The 27,128-nt window shown below is 42.4% G+C and overlaps 1 protein-coding gene across 1 annotated transcript in view; it reads right to left on the minus strand.

The window, feature by feature from the left end:
* LOC145404009 (ionotropic receptor 93a-like) overlaps positions 1–24,382 on the minus strand; it is a 32,074-nt gene extending 7,692 nt beyond the window's left edge. Inside the window, exons 1-2 of the mRNA XM_080275613.1 lie at positions 24,153–24,382; positions 21,264–21,398 (exon numbers count right to left, since the gene is read on the minus strand). Of these exons, the coding sequence (XP_080131739.1) occupies positions 21,264–21,398; positions 24,153–24,382 (365 nt within the window). The remainder of the gene's footprint in view (positions 1–21,263; positions 21,399–24,152) is intronic.
* Between the last annotated feature and the right edge of the window lie 2,746 nt (positions 24,383–27,128).

The following is a 27,128-nucleotide window of genomic DNA, read 5'->3' on the forward strand; positions in this document are numbered from 1 at the left end:
AAGTTCTGTATTTAGGTTTAGACAACTGATATTCATAATGTGAGCATGATTCTGATAGTGATAGTACTAAGTCAAGTACTGACGTGAATATGATTAATATTTATACATAATGGACCAACTCTTTTCTAACAAAGGCGTATAGCCGCGGAAATTTTAGTAGGGATTAAAAATCGCGAATATCAACCTTCGTATTCTGATCTTGAAATTTACATGTCATTGTTAATAGTAATCCACTTCTGAACTATGCGGTGGTGTCTGAGAGCTGTCTGAAGTAAGGTTGCTGATGATAGTCATTTCTGAAGCGTGAAATTCATGTCATTGAGTCGTGTCATTAGTCATGTTGGCAATAAACTTACGCGGGTAATAAAACTGTTCGAAGTCCTAATTGATTTGGCTTTGTTATGACGCTAAGTACAAAAATTTTAAACATCGTAAGTCATTTATCTACGTATGTCAAGTGCAAAAATATATCTTGTATTCTTTGAGATCTAGTAGAAACAAAATTTTACAAAGTAACAAGTTAAGGTTTTAGCCAATTCCTGAACACTGGGTTGATGCTTATAAAAGGCGAGGAGAGCTGCACCAACAGTGTGCTATCTGTACGATAATTATCGTATACATACGATAATATTGCCCTTGGTACTGTACGTGTACATACTATTTTCTATTATTGTACGTTTTGTACGATAATTTTGGGTTGAAAGCCAGCATGCCAATAAATTTTGTGGCACGCATAACTAATCATGCACAGTTGTCCCACAAGTTGAGAGATGGGGATCTTAAGGGCTAATGTGATGGTCATCTCTGAAAATATATTTTTTGTTATGGTCTTACCGAGTTATTACCTGCAAGAGTAAGCACATTACGAATTATCTAAGTTCTATGGACTGCTTTCTGCTGCTAGTCAGAGTGATTTTCTAGAGTGGCACTAAGGCCATTTCTTTTCCTCGTAATTATATTTTTGTAATAAAGGATATGATTATACCATCGTGATGTTATCATTATGAGATTTTCATGGTAATATCTAATTCTAATACAAAATCAACTGATAAAAATGCACCTCAGTATACGTCAGTACCTCACGAAATGATGGTTCTGCTGAAGATAATCGTGATGGGTAAGTTGGATGGTGAGGATATGGAGAATGTGAGTGCATTCAAGTACTTGTGTAGTGTGATGAGTAAGGATGGAACTTTGGGGGATGAAGTACGTGAAAGGGTACACCAGGGAAGAAAAGTTGTTGGTACACTGAAAGCAGTGATGAGAAATAGGGAGGTGAGTATGGAAGTTAAGAAGTCACTGCATGATGGTATTGTGATCCCTACCCTGACGTATGGAAGCGAGGCGTGGACCTTGCAAGAGGGGAACAAGTCAAGAGTGAGAGCAGTGGAAATGAGTTACTTGAGAGGAGCATGTGGAGTGACGTGGAGGGACAGGTTGACGAATGAAGAAGTGAAGGAACGTTGTGGGGTAAATGTGGATGTGGTTGAAAAGATTAGGAGAAATACACTGAGGTGGTTTGGACATGTGGAGAGAATGGAGAATGAAAGTCTGACTAAGAGGGTGTATGTAGGTGAGGTGGAGGGAGGGAGAGGGAGGGGTAGACCGAGAATGAGGTGGAGGGATGAAGTTGAGAGGTATATGAGGGAGGGGGGGGGGTGAGTTTGGGGGAGGGTAGTCAAATGGTGGGTGACAGAGTGACTTGGAGGCGTTTTGTCTGCGGCCACCCTTTGCGGGATTAGGGCGTCGGGCTATAGATAGATAGATAGAAGTTTTCATAAAATAACCAAGGCATCGGCGAGTTTTAAAATACATCAGATTCTTAAACACTGTTAAAAAAAATAACAATGTACGATAATTCCAGCGAATAATTGATAATTCTGAGGGGCCGGTACGATAATTCCCATCTAAAAGTGTGGCAACCCTGCACACCAAGCAATGAGACGGGAAGGGCCTGGCCGCAGGCGAAAATCATCTAAACTGCGCATGAGCCAGAGAGTTTCGTCGCTGATTGGACCTTCTTCAGGGGGAGGCAGCCTGAGGGCTAAATACACAAGTTAATATCATATTACAAAACAAACAAAAATGTTCATATTTCCACTAATAACGAAATTTCTAAATGATGCCCATTTCTTATGCCTTTACCCCTGCATCAAGGCCTGCCCACTTAGCCTGCTGCAAAGGCAAGTCGTTATTGTAGGTGTGAATATATCAGTATATAGGGTAAAACCTCATATTCCGAAGATTAGACACTAAAACCAGAATAACAAAAACAAGTCCCAGCTCCTGTAGAATAGGCTAAGAGAAACTCAAGTCCAAACCTGTCGATTGCAACACGATTATCAAATTCGTTCATAAATCATCGATTACTAAAAGGGTAAATTTCCAGAACTACACCCAACTCACTTTGAAGCTTTACTTTATCTTTTTTTAATGTTTTATAATGTGATTAATTCAATGCTGACAATCATTTCTGTCAGAAATGGTAAAAATATTACTCTTATAATAACCAAACCTAACCTTATGTAACCTATTGTAGGAAACATCCAAATACACAAGAAAATATCACAGAATGACTTAAATAATATATCAGTATAGACCTATAGGGTAAAACCTCATATTCCGCAGATTAGAGACTAAAACCAGAATAAAAAAACAAGCCCCAGCTCCTGTAGAATAAGCTAGGTTAAGAGAAACGTGCATAAGGTATTTAGCCTAAGACAATTTTTGTCGCCAAGAAAAAAATATATATTTACTTCTAAGCCAATCTGAAAACTCAAGTCCAAACCTGTCATTTGCAACACGATTATCAAATTCGTCCATAAATCGCCGATTACTAAAGGAAATATATTTTCAACCTTCCAAAGCTGTGTGTGAGTGACAGTACAATAATATTATAATAGACTACCCATCTAAAGCTGTGACAAGCAAAAGGTGCAAAATTTTGTTAGTTTCTACTATTGTATTTGCTTAAAATTCTGTTGTTTACATCTGTCAGCTGAGAGAAAACAGGGGCCAATCAGCGGCGAGACTCTGGCGCATGCGCAGTTTAGATGATTTTCGCCTGCGGCCAGGCCCTTCCAATGAGACACTGCTCCTCTTTCCATCGTTACAGGTTAGTGTCGAACTCTCATCCACCCCCCCCCCTCTCCCTCGTGTGATAAGGCCTCATATACCTAAGTTAGGTTTGTGATATTTCCCTTGATCCCTCTTGTACTGAATAATGGGACGCCGCTCCTCTTTCCATTGTTACAGATCGTTCGTTCAAGCCACTGCCAAACATCTCATACTAAATCACCCCCCCCCCTTTTCCTAGTTCCTGTAGCCTAAGTAACAAATATATTGGCTGGTCCATTTTGATTACAGTCCATTTGATCACTGTTCATGTAATTACTGTAACTTTACTGTATATGATTCTTGAGTTATACACGTTTAAACTTAAGAGAATATCTTGGTGGTAATCAGTATTCTTTGAATCTTCCCGAGAGTCCAACTGTGACCACGGGATTAATATATCCATGCACACCAGTAATCTTTGAATCTTCCTGAGAGTCCACTTGTGACCATGGGATTAATATATTAATGTGTATGAGTATTCTTTCAATATAAACCCGCCCCGTCCCGGCATATGTTTCACCGCTGACCACCCCCCAATCCCGGCAGTTTTTTTTTCTTTTTTCTAGCTAAAACCTCCGCCTTTTATGAAAAACATTGAAAATTCAGAAAGTGCTCAGTTGAGTTTAGAAATACCAAATACAGGAAACAGTACCCCCACCTTGGGGCCAGGCTCCAGAGAAGACGTTTTCTTGGGAGGGGTAACTATTCCAAACCACTCATTATATGTAAATATTTATCATTTGGTACGAATTTATATGTAGTACATTAGTATATTGGTTTTCACACAATAATATAGGCGATATACGCATTGTTCACTCACCAAAAATATCAACATATGGCACCTTCCTTTACGACATTATTGCCTCACTTCTGCTTGTTTCATCCTCTGGCTTCTTTCTTCCTTTGTCCTCCACCTCGGGAATCACTTTTGCCTTGAAATTCGTCACTGGAGAGACCGTGGTGTGACATGTCTATACTGACCAGGTCACTGCTAACAGGTGAGTTGCCAAGAAAATGGCGTGTGAGGGGAAGGGGGGTCAGGTGGGGCCAGGCATTATCCCCAACTGGCGTTGGGTAGAGGAAGGTCTCCTAAATATGCTTACCAAAAATCACCCATGGAACTTGAAAATTGTGCAAATGACTGACCTCGCAATTGCAAAATGTATTGATATGTCTTTGGGTGTCACATCGACAAACGTGGCAACTCATCCATACGTCATCGGGACACCTCGGATTAACTTAGCTTGTAAAGTTTCACATTTTTAGTGATGTAGATCCTCATTAATATTTCGTTTGGGTTAATTCACAGTTTGAAGAGTAATCTGTCTCAGTCTTAATGCTTAGTAAATCTTAGGTTAAGTTAATTTGAGTTTGAGTTTTGCTGTCCTTTGGGGACTGGTGTAGACGAGATTGAGTGGCCCGCAAGGTGTGCTAATATCTACCTACTCACGCCCTCGCAAATAAGATCACGCTACCACATTTCCCATAAACCCTCTAATAAGATCACACTACCACATTTCCCATAAACTCTAATAAGATCATGCTGCCTCATTTCCCATAATTTCTCAAATAAGATCACGCTACCTTATTTCTCTTAATCTCTAAAATTCTCAAATAAGATCACGCTACCCCATTTTCCATAATCTCTAAATTTCCCAGCATTACACTTATGACTTTTATTGATGACTAAAATTTCTTGCGTTACACTGGTGACAAAATCTCCGAGCATTACACTGGTGGCATTAGCGGTGGTGGTGTCTAAATTACTGAGCATTCCACTGGTGACTAATTCTCAGCATAGTGGTGGTATCTAAATTTTCCGATTACATTGGCTAAAGTAGTGGAATAAGATATTATTGTGGGATAAAATATTGTTGTGGAATAGATATTGCTGTGAGATAGAATCCCGCAGTAACAGTACACTAGAGGCTCACTTAATCTCGCGATATTTCTAGAATTAATGATCTTTAAATCCCCTGGAGGACGAGCAAAATTATTTTACTCCGATAATAGAATGAATATCGACGTGGAAAGAACTTGTGTATGTTGTGGCTTGGTCTAGTGAAAGGAGAAGTAAAGTGGAAGATAACTTGTTAATGGAATTAAGGGTCACATGTCAAGAGGAACCGAGTGAAACAGTGTAGAAATATGAGTAAACCCCACTCTCTCAACACCATGAACTGGCGAGATAGTATGAAATTTAAAAATTAAAGAGGAGGAGGAGAAACCTTCATCTAGATCTTGGGTAGTGAATGAAATAGACGGGTCAGAAACTCAACTGTCCCCCACAAATGCTTCCTACCATGCATCTTCTAACCCTCATCCAACAATGACAGCAAAAGGGAACCTCACAAAGCCTCGCGATATCCCGGTTCTAGAACTCCACCAGTTACAGGGTATCAGTGCAGCAGCAGGTCTGGAAATGATTTTTGAATTAGTTGAGCAATGTGATTCTGATGATGTGATGTGCATGCAGATTGCGAAGGGTAGAGTGAGCCCTGAACTTGCCATTTTCATTCATAAGAACCAGACAATGCATCGAGTAGTTACATGGCCAGCACTTAAGGAATTTCTTTGAATGGAGTTTGCCATTGAAGTCATTATTGATAGGGCTTGGCAGGAATTACAATCAATGTGTTATGATTGGATAGTCACCCCAGGCCTTCACTCACCGTTTCATCTGCCAGCATGTGGTGATAGAACATAAATTTCCTAACGAAAAGTTCCCTAATCACGCCAAAGCGATCAAACGGAAGCTGTGGTATGGCTTACTTCTCCCATCACGTGAAAATCTCGAGGGATTCCTAGATGATGAGTACCCATCAAAGTTCCTAGATAAAGCTGAACATGACCCCTCGTGTCAGTGCAGTGCCTGCAGAGAATAATGTCAAGGGAAGGAAATTCGAAAATCGGCCGTTGCCGTCCACCTCGGTGAACCAGACAGATCACTTGAGTCCAGTTGGGTAGAAAGATGAAGTGGAAGAATTAAAATGCCAGGTCTGTGAGCTCAAATATAGCCTAGCGTGAGTGAATAAAGGGCAACCTAGCAACTCCAGAACATCTAGTGGTAAATATTGTGTCCACTGTTAAATTCATCACATAGTCTTCAAGAGTGTTGGTGGAAACCTCCTCCCGGACATTGTTTTGTGTGCTGTAGACCCGGATGTCATCGTGGAGACCGTGAGTGCCCTGGATGTAACAATAAACATCCAGAACAAAATGACTCAAAATCAAAAGATTCACAAAATCCACCCCAGAAGGTATGACTAACTGGTGGTCATACATCCCCCACCATCAGTGTAGTGATTAATGGAAAGATAGTAGAAGCTATAGCTGATAACGGGAGTAGCTACACTCTAATTAAGGAATCAGCTGTCAAGCGAACTGGGGGAGAAGTAAATACACGGCGAAACCTGCCTCGTTTTCATGGAGTCACAGGCGCCCCTTTGAGATTTTTGGGAATGTTGTGGGCAGAAATCGAAGCTGGAGATGAGAAGATCCATAAACAATGGTTCCCGGTAGTGCCAAATTCTAATATAAATACGGATCTGCTCCTAGGTTGCGATGTACTAGGTCAAGCTCCTCTCATGTGGGATGGAGTTAGGAGAGTCATGGTATGGGAAGGTGTCCCTTACGTTGTGAATCATATTCACTGACAAAGGAACAAAGTCGAAAGAGTGAAGGCTGACCCAGTCGAACCCTACAACCCATCACAACACTTCTCGCAAATCAATCTTCTTACCACAATGAAAGTAGATCCATATCAGTCTAAGTTTATGCCCATCCCTGTAGAGAAGACGCAGGCACTAAAGGTATCATTTATCCTCAACCTAAGGTCAGTCATGACAGTCACTCATATTTGGTCAAAATCAGTTCTGAGAATTCAATCTACTTTCCTCTCACTAATGCGACTAAGAAGGAGAAGGTATTTAATAAGGGCACAATTATTGGATTATACGAGAGAATTGATAATCCACCTCCTAGTAGGGTTAATGTCACTAAAATTCACAGTGACCTTCCAGAAAATGATCAAGTCAGAAAAAGCAGGACACGTGTTCAGAGGTCGAAAGAACTAACTGGAGAACTAAACTGGCAACATCTCACTAGTGCCCAGCAGGAAAAGTTATCTCAGATAATCCTTAAACATGACCCTCTCTTTATTCTCCATAAAAGTGAGTTAGCACTCATCAGTGGCCCTCCTGCTCATATTAAAGTAGCTGATCCTCAGCCCAGTCTTGGATCCACGTACTGCTACCCCGAACAAGCAAAACAGATCATTGTGGACATGCTAAAAGATATGGAGGACAGAGAAATCATAGAACGATCTACTGCAGCCTGACTGTCACCCACTGTACTTGTAAATAAGTCGGATTGTAGCAAACGTATGTATCTCAATAATCGTCATGTGAATCAACATCTCGTGGCTGACATCTACCCCCTCCCACGGTTGGATGAACTAGTTGCACAAGCGGCTGGACATCAGTTTTATGTCACTCTTGACATGCGAGAGGCGTATTTCCAAATTCTATGAGATGAAGAAAGTCGTGACCTCACTATCTTCAGTGACGGGGTCCCACTATACAGATTCAGTGGACTCCCATTCAGACTTAATTGCTCCCCTGCAATTTTTTCCAGGTGGATGGTTTCAGTACTAACACCCCTCCTAGAGAAGGGCTGGGTTAAGAATTATTTAGATGATTTGATTCTTTGAGCTCCAGACTTCCTTACTTTACTAGACCGCCTGTAACAACTTTTCCAGTTACTTACTGAAAATGGAGTGAAATTAAATCTCAGTAAGTGCAAATTCGGCCTTAAAGAAGTCATCAGATTTCTGCCGAAGGTAGCAAACCTGATCTGAAGAATGTTGAATCGGTCGCACAGATGAAACCTCCCACCACAGTAAAGGAAGTAAGGCGATTTCTAGGAATGTGCGGGTTTTACGGAAATCATGTTCCATCATTTGCAAAAGTTGCTACGCCCCTCACCAACTTAACTAAATCTCGAGTAACATTTATCTGGATGGACAAATGCAAGAAATCCTTTGAACATCTAAAGTCTTGCCTCGTGAATGCCCCTGTCTTAGAGCTCAGGTAGAACAACCATTCATTCTCACTACAAATGCTAGTAACACTCATGTTGGTGGAGTCCTGAGCCAGATTCAATCAGATGTTACCAACAACTGACTGGGTATATCTCCAAAAAAGTTGAACCCCTGTTAGACTCAATATTCAGCGACGGATAAAGAGGCCCTAGCTCTAGTCCTTGCGTGTCGTAATTTCCATCGTTATCTGTGGGGTACCCGTTTTACCGTAGTTACTGATCACCAACCTCTCACTAACATATTCAGGCGGAAGACTAAATCGCCTCAAATGAATCGATGGATCCTAGAGATGCGAGAATATAACTATGATATCCAGTATCCCAAGGGTAAGAACAATTTTGTAGCAAATCAGTTGTCACGCCTAGTTTGAATAGTAGTCCGTCCACCTGAAGCCACCTGGCTCAGGTTACATCGAGAACAGATGAAGGCCCATCAAAGAGAAGAACTTGTGTGGGGAGAACTAGCGCAGCATCTCGAAGATGGTAGAGTTTCTGCCAATAGACTACCAAAAACTACCTTAGATGAATTTGCCTTAATAGATGGAGTATTATTTTTTGTGCGGCAGAGGGCAGACAGTAGTCTTCATTACAGACTCATAGTCCCTCGTGCCCTAGTCGTACAGGGCCTTCAACATGCACATGAGTTAACCCGTCACGTCCCGAGGTTTTCCGCACCTCCGACATCCCCCAGTCCCGAGGTATTTTCAAAAAAAAATTTTGGGCTAAAACCTTCGCTTTTGATGAGAAACATCGAAAATTCATAGAGAAATCGCTCACTTGAGGTTTAAAATACTCAATTCAGGTAGGAGTTCCTCCTTATCTGACTGGGTTTTCTAACATGCTGGGACCAAAGAAAACGAGTTCTGTGGGAGGGTAACTATTTTATCCACTCATAAACGGTATTTATTTATTTACTTGGTACGAATGTATATGTAGTATGAGAGTATATTGGTTTTCAAGCAGTAATAAAGGCATTATAAGCATTGTTTCACCCACTAGCTAATCACCATACCTGACCTTTTTTTGCCAAATTACCTGATCATTATTTCTGGCTGTTTCTTCTTCTAATGCTATGTAAACATTGTCCTCCACATTGTCATCGATTGGGGAATCACTCTGGCCCTGAATATCTTTACTAGCCAGGTCACTGGTAACAGGTGAATTGCCGAGACAATGGCGTGGGGGGGAGGGGGGTGGTTATGCGGTGTAAGGCATTGTCCCTGCTTGGCATCTTGTAGAGGAATAGAGGAAGGTGTCCCGTGTATACATACGAAAAATCACGCACAAAAATTGAAAATTGTGCAAATTAGGGACCTTGCAATTGCACAACGTACCAGTACATCACCGGGATTGGCAAATGCAAATCGTTGCAACGTACCCATAAGTCGACGGGACGGGGCGGGTTAACTATCATCTATGACAAAAGAAAACTATCAAAAAGGCTGAAGAACCATATTATTAGCAAAATCTTAAGGTTGATGTGTGTGAATATGTCAAAAAGTGTGTAACTTGTCAGAGATTCAAACAGGACACTGGATTGCAGCAACAGTGGAAGGAATTGCCTCCAGTGAATAAGCCACTGCAGAGGATAGGGATAGATCTTACTGATATGGTTGCTGGAGTCCAGGGCTACCATTATGTTTTTACAGTTGTGGACCATTATAGCCGATTCGTTAGGTTCTTCCCCCTCAAAAAAAACAAAAACAATCCACACATATCACAAATAAACTTGGGCAGTATGTGGCAGACTATGGCACACCACGCTGTATCGTCCTGGACAACAGAGGCGAGTTCACCAGCAGAGACTTTCAGCGATTCTGCCAGCGACACCAAATCATCCTCTACTACACGATCCCCTATCATCCCCAAGGGAATGGCATCACTGAGCGGATACATCGAACTCTGAAGTCAGTCCTCTCCGTCCTGTGTCAGGGCCACCCTCTTCAATGGCCCCAACTGCTCCAGCCATGTCAGATCGCCATGAATCAGGCAGTCCATACATCCACGGGACAGCAACCCTACTTCGCTTTCTTTTTTCACCATCCACCCAGGCTGGTCAGTGCACCCTTACCCTCTGTTGACGGTGAGGAAGACGAGATGGCTGTTGCCCATGATCTCATTTGGGAAACGCACTGAAAGATGATGCGTCGGTAAAAAGACACCACTAAACGAAGGCGGAAAAATCAAACAGTTGGAGTTGGATCCCTTGTATGGATTAAGAAGGAAACTGTGGCACCTGGTACATGTCAAAAACTTAATGTGAAATTGGATGGTCCATACCATGTAGTGGAAGTCTTGATGGATGGAAGTGTGTACGTGGCAGAAAATGTGTTCACGGGGAAAAGGGTACAAAGAGCCGCAGGACAAGTGAAGCCCTGTTATGGAGGTCAAGAGTGGCTCTTAGAACCCCTGGAAGAGGCCTTTGAACCTGATCTGATTGATGAACAATTACCGCCCTGAGAGAGACGCCCTCCCCGGAGACTTATTGAAGAATGTTGAGTGTCAAAGCTGGGTATTGCAGTATTAAGTTAAGAGATGGTTAGGGAAATGTGTGTGGGTCGGACTGACTGACTATTGACTATGACAATTTAGAGTTCTAGAGAAGTTTCATCTATCGAGAGTTCACAGAGTTTCATCTTCTGTCTAGGGTGCAGCCCAGTTCAGTGGATAGGTTGCTTTAATTCGAGGGGCAGAGTGCACGTACCCTTCACATTACAGTCAACACGGTTTAGGGTGAAACAGTGACTTCAGGACCTGACAGGCGCTCGTCAATTGCTGGGTGGAGAGCTGGAAACGTAAGAATGAATGGACAAGAATGTGAATGCAATTAGTCTGTATATGTGTAAATGGGAAGCGCCCCTGGGACGATCCTGGCAGCGAGAGTACGGGTTAGTCCAGGTGAGACGACCATTTTGCCACCCAGGCAGGAGGTTGGCTTGGGCACATCTCTCCACTGGGTTTCGAGAATTTACCGTGACAGAGAAGCGACCCCCTGGGTATGTGTTTTTATTTGTGCACCGACAGGTGCCACATTGGAGGAAGAGTCAAGGAAATCTTTGTTCATAGAGAGGTTCACAGTCAAATTTGGTAAGTCCGTCCCGTCTGCACACATGTCCCCAGGAAATGTAGATGGATGATTTGAATGTTGAAATGTTGACTCTTAATGTTATTATTAATTTTTTTTTTCTGGAGGAAGGACCCTTGTAGTGCCATAATTTTAAGTATTAGTGTAAGTTAGTATAAGCTAGTATTATAAGTGTAATCTTAAGTTTAGGTAAGGTTATAAGTACAGTGATCCCTCCACTATCCGATGTAATAGAGCCAAAGGCATGTCCGGAAAGTGGTCCCGTCCGGAGAGTGGGCCCCTGGCTCCTGGACTGGTACTTAAGGACCCTAACCCAGCCTAACTTTGAAAGCAACCTAAATAACTCCCTACCGGACATGCATAGCACCTACTGTATTTAAACCTATTTAAGGCCCTATTCACACCAATAATGGACATAAAGCATGAAATAAATGAAAAGGAACCAAAGAATGAGGAATCAGAAGTGACTGTTCCTCAGCCAGGGTACTTTCAGCATGTCTGTGACTGCCTTTTCGAAGGATTTGGCAGTGGTGAAAATGCTCTTGAAGCAAGTACAGTACTCCAGTGTTGTGCTGCACTTAATTCTTTGCACTGTGAGTTATAATTATTCAACACTGCGCGTTAACTGCATCACACCAGTTTCAATTGCCAATTTGCACTCCACAGTTGATCCTTTGCACTCAAAGTTCTAATTTCTTAACACTGCACAACACTGTAAATTCCCGTGTGGTCTAGTGGTGAGGTATTGCAGTTTATTCACTGTTTATTCACAAAAAAAGGAACACCAATGGCTTCCTTTGCGATAAGCATCTACTCATCATCGCAGTTAGGCAGTAACAGTTGATGACGGGGAAACAGAGTTGCCAGATCGCTATGGCCACATTACCGAGCTCCTCAATTTTCATATCTAAATTTAACTATTTATACCAAACTCGTAAAGCTGGCATTTATTCTTCACAAATTATAAACACAAGTGGAAATACATATAATCACTCTCCTTATAATTAACAGCATGTTGATTTTTCACGCTATGTAGGCTAGGGGGTGAATTGGAGAGAGCAAACAATCCACCATCTTCATCCTGTGTATCCTCATACATGTGAAAAATCCGTTTGATAATACATTATTCTAATTCATTACCAAACGCATTTTTCATTACCAAATTGGCCCACATTTGGTAATGAAAAATACCAAATGGCAACCCTGAGAGAGGAGGGGGGGAGGAAGGAAGGGGTGAAGGGGCCATGGTGTAAACCAGCTGTTTGGTGCCGCACGGCAATATCAAATTACAGGTGGAAAAAAATTCAGATTTTGGGGGGATTTTTTTTTTTTTTTGGCCATAATTGGGTCCCTAGGGTCCAGGCCCGCAATGTCCGGCCATCCGGATAGTACGAACATTACTGTTTAGCTTGGACAGTTCATGATTTAACTTTCAAGTTCTATATTTAGGTTTAGTCTTAAATGATATTCATAATGTGAGCATGATTCTGATACTGATAGTACTAAGTCAAGTATTGATGTAAATATGATTAATATTTTAACATAATGGACCAGCTCTTTTCTAACAAAGGCGTACAGCTGCGAAAATTTTAGTAAGGATTAAAAATCGCGAATATCAACCTTCGTATTCTGATCTTGAAATTTACATGTCAGTGTTAATAGTAATCCCCTTTTGAACTATGCAGTGGTGATTGAGAGCTTTTTTTTTTTTTTTTTTTTTTTTTTTTTTTACGTGTCCGACTCTGGGCAAAGGCTCAGGGCCTATTTCTTGGGGGCAGTGGCTTATCCCAAGGCCCAGTAGTCCTCCTACATCTCCACATGTCACCACTTCGGAGCTAACTCCCACCGTCCATATTGAATACATGTCTGTCTCATACAGGACTGGTGTACTGGTATTAGCGGGGATACTTTTATGACATGTCGGCGGGTCATCTGGTAGATCAGGAAAGTCTGCTTTTTAGGAAATTCAAATCTTAAACTGTTCCCTGCCCCAGCCGGGATTCGATCCTGGGTCCATTAGTACTGCAAGCCGCCTCTCTACCGATTCAGCCACCGCCTCCCCCGATAATAAGGTTGCTGATGATAGTCATTTCTGAAGCGCGAAATTCATGTTATTGTGTCATGTCATCAGTCACGCAGGCTATAAACTGATGCGGGTAATAAAACTGTTCGAAGTCCTAATTGATTTGGCTTCGTTATGATTAAAGTTCCTGCATGCTTAGTACAAAAATTTTAAACATCGTAAGACATTTATCTATGTATGTCAAGTGTAAATGCATATCTTATATTATTTGGAGATCTAGTAGAAAGAAAATATTACAAAGTAATTAGTTAAAGTTTTAGCCAATTCCTGAACACTGGGTTGATGCTTATAAAAGGCGGGGAGAGCCGCACCAAACAATGGAGGGACTTTGATGCATGATCGCTGAGGGTGTGGACGTGTTTTCATCTGCTCTCTCCTCTAGTTTTCAGGGCTGCTTCACCGGCATTAGCTTTTTTTTTTTTTTTCACCCTTCTGGTGATGTCTAGCATTAGTTAGTACTCAGTTACCTTCCTTCCCTGTTAGTTTGGAACAGTAGGTGTCTTTTCCGATATACTGAGATTACCTTTGTGTATTGCCCACGGAGGATCCCCCCCACTGACCGCTCTGGGGCGTGAACTGACACAGTCGGGCCTCCCTGGAGTAGTTTGAGAGGGCAATTTCAGCATTAGGTGTTTGGGTCCCGGGTTGTTTGTCCCTTGTTCGTTTCTCTCCTTCTTCCCACTTCCCCCCTGAGGGGGGAGTGGTTGCTATGGTGGATGCCCCTACTGCCTCCCCCCCCCTTCAGGGGGGGGAAGTGGTCCTGACGACTATAGGCATGACCGGACTGACCACCCCCAGACGGACGAACGCCAGACTCGATCCCTGCTTGATGTCCCAGTAGACAATGTAACCTATGTCATTCTCCATGTGCTTGGTTCCACTCCCCTGTCCAGTCCCAATTCCTTCCTTATCAAGAAGGTGATTGACCACTGTGCAGGAGAGGTGGAACAAGTAAAAAAAACTTGCGAACAGAGATCTCCTAGTCAAAACTGTTAACTCAGCACACGTGAAAAATTTGTTGAAACTGCGTAAATTCCACAGTTACAATGTCGAGCTGAAAATTCCAGTCACCATGAATTTTTGCAAGGGTGTTGTCACTTACAGGGATCTCATGGTGATGAGTGAGGACGAAATCGTAAGTGAATTGGTGCACCAAGACGTGATTGATGCTAGATTTATTACTCATTACTTGGAAGGCATAAGGACGAAGACGTCAACTATTGTCTTGACGTTTGCCAAAGTGTCTCTTCCTAGTTCTGTCAAAGTTGGATACGAAATTGTTCATGTTCGGCCTTACATCCCTAACCCTTTGCATTGCTTGAAATACCAGCTGTATGGGCAAGGTGCCAAGACTTGTTGGGCTTCCCAGCCAGTGTGTGACAAGTGTGCAGGCCAGGGTCATGGTGCGGAACATTGCACATCTGATACAGTGTGTTGCTTCCACTGCAAGGGCACTCACTCCACTTCCTCTAAGGACTGTCTGAAGTGGAAGTAGGAGAAGGAAGTCTGCACAGTGAAAGCGAGAGAGGGTATTTCCTTCTACTATGCTAGGAAGAAGGTGAAGGAGTTGCATGCAACTCCTAAGCCTAATATCTCCTATGCATCGGCGGTTGTGTCCCGTCCCGTGATGTGCACCGTGGAGACACAGACTGACCTTACCTTCATTCCTCCTGTCACTCGCCCCACCTCTCAGTCTAGACCCCTGTACGTTCCAACTCTCTTACAGTCATCCCTGTCGCTACTTCCTACTCTCAGGCTGCCACTGCTCCTTTGCAGTCGGTGTGGCCAAAATCAAAGTTCGACAAGTCCAATAAAATTTATCTGATCACCCTCACCAAGCCAGCACGTTCTCATTTCCTTCCCGCTCCTGGTCCAGCGAGGGAGAGAAGAATAGCTCTTCCTTGGTGGATTCTGGGAGCCTCGTTATTGACGAAAATATTTAGGTCTCCATAAACAAGCACCGGGAGAGGTCCCCCGGTAGCCACTCGCCTGTTGGCGGAAGGCATAAAAAAACTAAGAACACTGGCCACCTTTGTAAATCTTAAACCGTCGCATTCACTATATTACAGTGGAATTGTAGAGGTGTCGGGAATAAGGTACAAAATATAGCAATCTTGCTTTCGATACACAGGCCAGACTTAGTTTGTTTACAGGAGACGCGCCTGGAGGATCATCCTGATCCCCCACAGTTCAAACACTATCATTCGTACAAAAGATATGAAGGTCATGGAGTTGGCATATACACACACAAATTACACCCACAAACGGAAGGGATTCTAACTTCTACTCTGGAAGCTGTCGTGTGCAGAGTAAAATTTAATAACACGTATCTGTCTATTTGCTCTCTGTACTGTCCTCCACATGGCCCCATTGATAGTGTTGCTTTAAATTTACTAGTTGAACATCTTCCTGGGAATAAATTAGTGTTGGGCGACTTTAACGCCCATCACTATCAAAGGGGTAGCTTGAGGATCGATGGTCGTGGGGAGCAAGTAGCTGACCTAATACTACAGTCCAACCTCTGTCATCTGAACGATGGTAGAGCGACTCGTGTAGATGATCGTACTGGTAACTTTTCAGCCATTGACTTATCTTTGGCCTCCCCTGGTATACATCAAGATTTCTCGTGGGATCCTTATGATGATTCCATGGGAAGTGATCATTTCCCCATCTGTCTTTCTTATACACGCGACATCGTTTCTGACCCTCCACCTCCAAAATTTAACTATAAGAAAGCAGATTGGGGATTCTTCTCAAGGATTGCCAGTTAGATATATCTGGGGAGACCATAGATGTTAAGGTCGAAAATGTAACTACTTCCATATTACACACAGCTGAGGCTGCTATTCCCAAGACTTGTATAGTTCATGAGAAGCATAGAGCACATTGGTGGACGCCGGATTACCGACAAGCATTAAGGAAACGCAATAGGAGATACAGGATTTTTGATAGTCAGCCCACTGAGGAAAATTTTATTGCATACAAACAGGCATGGGCTGAGGCAAGGAGAATAGTAAGAAGGGCCAAATGTGACTCCTGGCGGTCCTTTGTGTCCACCGTGACTCGTACAACACCATTAAGTAAAATCTGGTCCACTATAAGAATATTAAATAATAAAGGTCCATACATCCCTGTGACCACCCTGCAGGTGAACAACACCATCTATGACAAGCCCGTGGACGTTACTAACATCCTCGCCAGGATTTTCTCCCATGTAAGTAGCTCAGGCAATTATGACCAGCGTTTCCAACATCATAAATGTACGGCTGAGCTACAATTAATAGACTTTGCCACAGAAGACATAGACTCCCCATACAACCAAGAGTTTATGCTAGATGAACTGCTCTTGCCCTTAAATCCTGTAAAGACACCAGCCCTGGACCAGACACCATCACGTACGGTATGATCCAGCATCTTAATCAGGACAACCTGATTAAGATGTTAGCATTGTACAATGAGATATGGGCGTCTCGAATGTTCCCAAACTCATGGCACTTTGCGCATGTCATACCGATACCCAAAGAGGCTGGTCGTCTTATGAATCCCACTTCATTTCGTCCTATTGTGTTGACTTCTTGTCCATGTAAGGTCATGGAACGAATGGTTAATAATAGGCTTCTTTTTGTTTTAGAGTCGAAGAATTTGTTAAATGATCAACAATGTGGCTTCCGTAAATACAGAAGTTCACTAGATCATTTAATGAATTTGGAGCATTGTATTGCAGAGGCATTTGCCAATTAAGAATTCATGATAAGGGTGTTCTTGGACATCCATAAAGCCTATGACATGACATGGCGACACGGTATACTAATGAACCTCTATGCTTATGATTTAAGAGGTAATTTCCCTACTTTTTTTTTTTTCAAATTTCTTAAGAGACAGAACTTCCTCTGTCAAATTGCCCCGTAACTTAACATCGGATATATTTATCCAGGAAAACGGGGTGCTGCAGGGAAGTGTTCTTAGTCCCACTTTATTTAGTATTATGATCAATGATAATCTGTCATCAGCTCCCATCACGAGGAATCTTAAATACTCGCTCTATGCTGATGATTGTGCAATATGGCACTCTTCCCATAATGCACAATTTTCAACTGGGCGGATTCAAGCTGAACTTGATTCCGTCCACCAATGGGCCTTGTAGTGGGGATTTAAGTTTTCCGTCCCTAAGTGTGCTGCTATAGTCTTCACTAATCGTAACGTACCTAATTTGTGCTTAACTTTGGATAATCAGGCAGTACCTTTTCAAAATTCTGTAAAGTTTTTGGGAATACATTTTGATCGTTGTTTGAACTTCAAAATTCATGTTAATAATTTGATTGCTTGTTGTGATAAACCAGTAAATGTCCTCAAGTACCTAGCAGGAACTACATAGGGTGCCGACAGAAAATCTTTATTAATGGTGTATAAGTCCCTTATTCGACTGAAGCTAGACTATGACGCACAGGTGTATGGCTCGGCATCCGATGCCACGCTGAAAGGGTTGGATGCGTTGCAGAACAAATGTTTGACAATGAGTCTTGGAGCCGTCCAGTGTACCCATGTAGCTCCTATGGAAGTGGAGGCGAATGTGCCTCCCCTCCGTATTCGCCTTGACCACCTGGCTTGGTCCTATGGACTTAGAACATTTAAGGAAAGTAATATCAGCAATGTGGCCTGTACCCCCCTGCATCATTACTACCACCTTATGCGTGGGGTGCGTCGGCCACTTGCCGTTCGCCTCCATTTACTGACTCAGGAGCTTGGTGTGGACTGCAGTGGCTGTGACAAGTTGGTGTCAAGAAATAGAGCGCCTTGGGAGCCACCCGGCTTTACAGTGGATGTATCATGGCTCCCATCACCAAAGGCCAAGGCGCCGGAGGCGGAGGTCCACCACTTGTTTCATAACATCATCATGTGTCACTTGGGGTCCCACCAATTGTTCACCGACGGCTCCAAGTCCAGTGAATGTGTGGGTGCAAGTGTGTGGTTGACTCAGGTATCAGCTGCCGACTCATACATCCGTGTTTACCTTCGAACTTTTTGCTATTGACAAAGCCATAGACTATGCTCTCAATTCTAGGCATGACTCATTTGTCATATTTTCGCATTCAAAATCAGCCCTCCAGGCAATTACATCTTGTACTACGGACTCTCACGAGATCCAGGGCCGCATCGTTAATAAGTTGCATTCATGCAACAAGTCATTCACGCTGATCTGGGTGCCTGGTCATTGTCGTATCTACGGCAATGAGCAGGCTGACTTACTTGCAAAGTCGGCTGTAGAGCTCGAGGAGACTTGGGACGTTCCTCGTGATCTACGGTCGAGTCTCACTCTCGGAAAGAAATCAATAAATCTTCTGTGGCAAGGTCAATGGACCAGACTAAATATTCGAACGTGTAAGCTGTACCTGGGCGGCTGGGACACTGCCAACCATCCCAGTCGCCTGGAAGAAAAAGTGTTGGCTAGTCTACGGCTTACTGCCACCATGTTAACGCATATGAAACCTTATATGGAAAGACTATTCCCACCTCCCTGTGACATCTGTGATGCAGTGTTATCTATCAGTCACATCATCCTGTGCTGTCGGCGATTTATTCGTGAACGCACTTCACTTATAAATTACTGCAGCGCAGCAGATGTCCCCTTCACCCTTGCCACCATCCTGGGTGATGGGGACATTGTTATGACTGATAAATGGATGGCTTTCTTGAGAGAGACCGGACTGATCAGAGTGATGTGACCTTTTTACTATATGGTTATGGTTTTTATCGATTGTAAATATGCATATATTGTACTATTAATTAGGGTTGATAGTTGACATATTTGAAATAGTTCCTCCTCCCATTGACCTATTTCTAATATTGATGTCCCCTGCATTAACCCCGTTCCTCGACTGACAGTCACCAGCTGATGAGTCCAAGTGTGCAATATAGAAAGGTATTGGGCACTTGCAGTTGATGGTGGTCTGTTGGGCGAGGTTCGTAACTTTTTGTACATATTAGGTAAATACATTATACCATATTGATTAAACTGTCCTAATTAGGGCCGACGGCTGAAGTATATGGAACTGTTCCTGACTCGTCCGGTTCCCTTTCATATATTGATGTCCCCTATATTAGTTTGTACCTCGACTGAGAGTCACCAGGTGATGAGTGCAGGTATGTAATGTAGGAAGGCATTACATATCTGCAGTCGATGGTGTTCTGTTAGTCAAGGTATTTTTACCATTAATGTAGGTCTAGCTATTTGTCGCTGTAGGATTTAGTATAGGTTAGCGCTTGTCTGTCAGGTGATTAGTTTTAGGGACTCTAGATTAGGTTTTTCTTTATAAGGTCTAAAAAATATAAAACCAAGAAAAAAATAGAAAAAATAAAACAAAAATTATTATATATATATATATATATATATATATATATATATATATATATATATATATATATATATATATATATATATATATATATATATATATATATATATATATATATATATATATATATATATATATATATGTATGTGTGCATGAAAGTGTGTCTGTATATATATTCATGGAAGTGTGTGTGTGTGTGTGTGTGTGTGTGTGTGTGTGTGTGTGTGTGTGTGTGTGTGTGTGTACATATACAGTATATATACGGCCTTAATGACCAGGGGCTTTGGCCCCAATGGTCGATAGGTAAAAAAAAAAAAAAAAAAAAAAAAGCCAAGCAATGAGACGCCACTCCCCTTTTCATCATTACAGGTTAGTGTCGAACTCTCATCCCCCCTCCTCCCCCCTCTCTCCCTCGTGTGATAAGTCCTCATACACGTAAGTTAAATTTGTGATATTTCCCTTGATCCCTCTTGTACTGAATAATGGGACGCCGCTCCTCTTTCCGTTGTTACAGATCGTCCATTCAAGCCACTGCCAAACATCTCATACTAAATCACCCTCCCCCCCTTTTTTTCCTAGTTCATGTAGCCTATGTAACGAATATATCGGCTGCTCCATATTGATTACAATCCATTTCTGTAACTTTACTGTATACTGTGTATTCTTGTGTTATACGAGTTTAAGTTTAAGAGAATATATTGGTGGTAATCTGTATTCTTTGAATCTTCCCGAGAGTCCAACTGTGACCACTGGATTATTATAATCATGTGTATAACTATTCTTTCAATATTAACTTAGCTTGTAAAGTTTCATATTTCTAGTGATGTAGATCTTCATTAATATTTCGTTTGGGTTCATTCACAGTTTGAAGAGTAATCTGTCTCAGTCTTAATGCTTAGTAAATCTTAGGTCAAGTTAATTCGAGTTTGAGTTTTGCTGTCCTTTGGGGACTGGTGTAGACGAGATTGAGTGGCCCGCAAGGTGTGCTAATATCTACCTACTCACGCCCTCGCAAATAAGATCACGCTACCACATTTCCCATAAACCCTCTAATAAGATCACACTACCACATTTCCCATAAACTCTAATAAGATCATGCTACCTCATTTCCCATAAATTCTCAAATAAGATCACGGTACCCTATTTCTCTTTATCTCTAAAATTCTCAAATAAGATCACGCTACCCCATTTTCCATAATCTCTAAAATTCCCAGCATTACACTCTGTGCTACATGGTCATCTGGCAAAGCTCATGACTGGCATGTGACACTGCCATATTGCAGAACTACCGCCTGTCAGAAATCTGTTATTTCCCGAACTGCATCTCTTTTGAACTCGCGTCCCCATAGTTGTTTCCCCCCAAACTTCAGCCTACAGTTGTTCAAGTTCAACTGTTACAGATTTCATATGAATGGAGGATTTCAGTAACGGTGTCTGGATTATTTTTTTAATGCATTTGATTTTCCATCCTCTGTTTTGTTATTAAAAAAAAAAAAAAATATCACTGTTAGTAAAACCAACTCACTTCATCTTCAGAGCTGCATTGAGTCCTTCCATAACATCTCCCTCGACCATCATGTTCCCAAGTTCTCTAATGGCACTTGATTCAGAGTTTAAAAAGAACTTCTTGTATGCACCATCATAAGATTCCATTGTCACCCTGTAACATGTACAAATAAAAATGATTTAATTAGTATTACAACTGAGGCCCTTAGAATAATGCAGCTCCAAAACTTAACTTCATGATATATTCAGTAATTTTTTTTTTCTCTAACTTGGTCTAAAATTTTCATTTTTGCATCTCTATTGGTAATTTGTGACAATAAATTAAAACCAATATATGATGCTAGTCATGATGAAGTGCTATGGAAAGGAAGCGAGATGCAGTATTGTCTCTTCCTGCCACTGAGTTTCGTGAAATAAGTTACAAATGGAAAAAAAATCGGGGTCAAATTAAACTGAAAAGTATAGTGCATTTATTAGGCCTTTCTCTATACCGTTTATTAATGCACATTCCTTGCATTTATCCTATTGTGGTATATGAATAATAATGAATAAGTTACACAACTGTCTGAATATACGATAAGCAATGAACAAGATAATTTCCAGAGTGCTACAGGATGTGCGGAACCAGTTCATGTAGTAAGGCGGACAGTGGGGGGAGCATAAATGAAAGACTGTATGGCAGTGATGGTCGTGGAGAGCAGTGCGTGGGGAAGTGAATAAAGTTATGAAAGCGGTGAGCACATAAATCGAAAAAAAAAAGTAAAGCTGGAGATAAATAATGAGGGATGGAATATTCATCATCCTTCCCTCCTCTTTTCTACTCTGATGGTTCTGTAGCTATTTCTTCTACTGATAAAGCAGATCTCTTCGCACAAACTTTCTCCTCCAATTCCACCTTAGACAACTCCGGTGCTGTTCCTCCATCACTTCCCCCCTCTGACTTCCTCATGGCTGACATTAAAATTTCTTCAGTTGATGTATTTTCTGCCATCACTGGCCTCAGTACTAACAAGGCATATGGGCCTGATGGGGTCCCTCCTGTTGTTCTCAAGAACTGTGCTTCTGTGCTTCCACCCTGCCTAGGCAAACTCTTTCGCCTTTGTCTGTCAACTTGTACCTTTCCTTCTTGCTGGAAGTTTGCTCTCATTCAGCCAGTCCCAAAGAAGGGTGACCACTCCCAACCCTCCAACTATCGTCCAATTGCTTTAAAGTCCTGCATTTCAAAAGTTTTCGAGTCAATTCTCAATAGAAAAATTTTAAGGCATCTTTCTTATCACAACCTTCTTTCCGATCGTCAGTATGGGTTCCGTCAGGGACGCTCCACTGGTGATCTTCTCACCTACCTTTCAGACTCCTGGTCATCCTCCTTTCGGGACTTTGGCGAAAGCTTTGCCATTGCACTTGACATCTCAAAGGCTTTCGATCGAGTCTGGCATAAATCTTTAATTTCCAAACTGCCCTCCTATGGTTTCTATCCTTGTATCTGTGCCTTCATCGCTAGTTTCCTTTCTGGTCGTTCTATAGCCGCTGTTGTAGACGGCCATTGTTCTTCTCCTAGATCTATCAACAGTGGTGTTCCTCAGGGCTCTGTCCTATCACCAACTCTCTTCCTTTTATTCATCAATGATCTTCTAAGCTGTACACCTAACCCTATCCACTCATATGCTGATGACTCCACCCTTCACTTTTCCATTCGGTTCCCGCAACGCCCATCTCAACAGTTACTTCAACAAACAAGGGATGAGGCTATGGTACACCTAATGTCTGACTTGGCTCGTATCTCTAACTGGGGTAAAAGTAATATGGTTGTTTTTAATGCATCTAAGACTCAGTTCTTACACCTATCAACCCAACAAAGTCTTCCACAGTTATACCCACTAATGTTTAATAATATTCAGCTTAATCCTGCATCATCCTTGAACATGCTTGGGGTTTCAGTTACTCGTGACTTATCTTGAAAAGATCATATTACATCACTTGTAAAATCTGCTTCCAAGAGATTGGGTGTGCTAAGCCGACTCTGCTCTTTCTTTACCCCTGCACAATTGTTGACTCTATGCAGGGGTTTTATCTGCCCCTGTGTGGAGTACAACTCTCATGTGTGGGGAGGCTCCCCACATACAGCTCTTCTGAATAGGGTGGAGTCAAAGGCTTTTCGTCTCATTAACTCTCCTCCTTTTACTGACTCCCTTCAACCTCTGTCTCTTCGCCGCACTGTTGCATCTTTATCTCTTTTCTATCGGTACTTTAATGGTCACTGCTCCTCTGAACTGTCTGCTTGCATTCCTCCACCTTTACGACGGGTGCGTAGCACCCGTCTGGCAGCAAACTCTCATCCCTTTTCTGTCCAACTCTCTAATGCAAGAGTTAACCGTTACTCCCAGTCTTTCATTTATGCAACAGGTCAGCTCTGGAACTGTCTCCCTCTGTCTGTATTTCCTGCTGCCTATGATCTCCAGTCTTTCAAACGCAGTGTGTCCAGGCATCTCAAAATGATCGGATCTTGAATTTGGCTCTCTATTGTATTTTGTATTTCTCTTGGAGGGAACTGTTACTGCGGGCTCATGGCCTTTGGTTCCTTCTTCCTCGCATTAAAAAAAAAAAAAGTGGAGGATGTATTACTTGGTACTTGAAAATTCCATTTGTTGATTACTTCAGTGTTGCTCTGCTTGTGAACAATCAGGTCTTAAAGTAATGTATCGATGAATATGAATAAAACACCAGCCGTTGGGTGAAAACTAATTCTCTGTGTGATGTGTTGGTGAACGGAGGAGAAATAGAACTCCTGGGAGAGCTTAAGAACTTGGAAGCAGTGATAGAGAAAAATATCCAAAGGGCCTGGCATGAACTTACATTTCAATTTCATCCAACACCTTTGCATCCAAGCATTTGTCCTTTAAAATCTCACCTGTCAACTACTTTGACCAGCTCCTCAACTGTCTCTGGTCTGGGTGGCAGCCTTGGGAGGGTGAGGGAAGCGATGAGGCTGGCGCGATATGCTGTGCCCACCACCACACCGAAGAACAACCAAGTGCCGACCAGGACGTGGTTGGATTGGCTGGTTGAGAGGCGCCCATACAGTCCCTGGCCGAACAGGGTGCCCACAGACTCCAGCACCACCGACCCAGTACTCAGCATTCCATGCCGCGTTTGCCACGTTTTCCTCCTCGTAATCTGTAACACACACAAGCACACACACACACAAGTACATATATATATATATATATATATATATATATATATATATATATATATATATATATATATATATATATATGATAAGAGTGTGTAATTGTTTCTTTATTATCCATCCCCTCCCCGGAGGGGTTCGGAGACAGGTACTGTTTTTACTCAGTTTGTCTGTAAACGATTTTACGCAAAAACTACTGCTGCGATTTTGACTAAAATTACATGGATGCTGGGCTATCACGTTCTGATCACCTGATAAAATTTGGACCAAACTGGGACAAGGCCCAGTCTGTATGGCCCAAGAATGTTTTTTTTTTTTCACCACAACTCCTTTCAAATTCGTCATATCTTCATGAAACTAAAACCTAAAGGTGCACCTTTCAAATCTGCATCGTATAACATGCCTTATTACATCAAGGGGGTCACCCCCAGGCAGCGGTGGGGAGGGCAATGTCAAGTGGGTCGGGCCTAAAATTTAAAATGGACATAAAATGGTCATTTTTCACCCGATTTACTCCAAATTTGATATGCAACATGTTTGATTAGATATCCTGTTGTGTTTATACGTCAGCACTAAAATGATTGCTGGGGACCAGTTTGCTGTGCCCTGACAATGATTCTTGTTTTGTTATGGGGGCGAACAGTGATGTTTCGGACAGTGGAATGGTTTAAACAACAGGAGTCTTGAAAGAAAGTGCACCTCCATTCACCATACCGCCAGGAAAACATACAGGGTGACTCCCCAAAACCTCCTACATTTCGAGAGGCAGTAGTGAGGCGGGAGGGGCGGGGCTAGGGACTGTTGGTAGCCCAACCCCAACCATCCTCAGTCACCAACATGGCGTGGTCGGGAGCACACTGTGCGTTCGCTGTTGAAGCTTTCTTCACAAACAACCGTTCTGTGATCGCCGTGCAGAGGGCCTTTTGAAGACGTTTCAGTATTCCACAGAACCAAAACGTTCAAGATCGGAAAACCGTCTTGCAGTGAGTTGAGCATTTCAGGGCAACAGGCTCAGCTTTAAAAAGAAAATCACCTGGTCGACCTAGGAGTACTCATACACCTGAGAATGTTGAAGCATTGAGGCGATCTGTTGTGCAGTCTCCGAGACATTCTGCGTGGAAGCGTGCTTTAGCTGTAGGGATATCCCGGGAAACTGCAAGGAGAATCTTACACAAAGACCTTCATTTCCATTCAAGCAAAACGATAGTTGTGCAAGAACTCAATGCAAGAGACTGGATAAGCCACAGGGATTAATGCGAGAACATTCTGCAACATGTTCCGGAAGATGCTGTTCTCTTGTGCAGTGACGAAGCTCATTTTCATTTGAGTGGCTCTGTTAACAAACATAATTTTTGCTATTGGTCTGAAGACAACCCTCGCATACTACACGAAAGACCATTGCACTCCGATCAAGTGACTGTGTGCTGTGCTATTGCTGATGTTGGCATCGTGGGTCCTTATTTCTTTGAAGAGGATGGTGTAACTATTACCGTAACTTCTGACCATTACACTGATATGCCTGAAAACTTTCTAAGGCCACAACTCGAACACCTTGAGCTTGAAGAACTCGATGTGTGGTTTCAGCAAGATGGAGCTATGGCACACACAGCTTGAAGATCATTGCAAGTGCTGAGGGAAATGTTTCCGGATCGGATAATCTCATTGCGTTGCGATTTTGGGTGGCCGGCCCGTTCCCCTGACCTCGCCCCTTGTGATTTTTTTCTGTGGGACTACCTTAAATCACGAGTGTATGCTCATTGAACCCAAAGTCTTGAAGCCCTTAAGGTTGCTATTCAGCAGGAGATAGCCGCTGTTCCACCCGACATGACCCGTCGAGCCATGGTAGCCTTCAGAAATCGGCTCCAAGCGTGTATAGACAATGACGGCCACCATTTGGAGGATGTCATCTTTAAAACATGATGAATGAAAACTGTATTGAATGAAGTTTCATGTGTCCAAATAATATTTTGATTATCTTTAACCATTTTTTTTTTCATTTACCTTTAAAATGTGGGAGTTTTTTCTGGGTCACCCTGTATAATTCAAATGAGGCCATTCGTGCCATTTTTTTTTTTTTTCCGGAGTTGCATGGTAAGTCCAATTTCTTAGGGTATTTTTTTCCTTTTTCTGCTTTTTCAAATGTAATTTTTTGATAACGTATTGCACCTTCCAAAAAAGTGAAAAATGACATGGACTAGCCAGATACTGTTTGAAGGTCTATCTATCTATTGCCAGACGCCTTAATCCCGAAAAGGGTGGCTACAAACAAATCGCCTTCATGTCGCCCTGTCCCCTGCCATTTCATTGCCCTGCTCCCAGCTCATACCCCCCTCTGTCATATACCTCTCCATTCCATCCCTCCATCTCATCCTTGGCCTCCCCCTCCCTCTCCCCCCCTCCACCTCACTCATACAATATACTGTACACTTCCTCGTCATTCTCTCTCTCCATCCTCTCCACATGGCCAGGCCACCTCATTGTGTTTCTCCTAATGCTTCCTATCACATCCACATCCACGCCACAATGCTCCTTCACATCCTCATTCGTCCATCAGTCTCTCCATGTGACTCCATATGCTCCTCTCAATAACTCATTTCCACTGCTCTCACTCTTGACTTGTGTCCCGCCAACAAGGTCCAAGCTTCACTTCCATAAGTTAGAGTTGGTATCACAATACTGTCAAGTAGTAACCTT

The sequence above is a fragment of the Coenobita brevimanus genome, chromosome 62 (assembly GCF_032717465.1).
Source record: "Coenobita brevimanus isolate Jiangsu-jjx chromosome 62, ASM3271746v2, whole genome shotgun sequence".
Lineage (NCBI taxonomy): Eukaryota > Metazoa > Arthropoda > Malacostraca > Decapoda > Coenobitidae > Coenobita > Coenobita brevimanus.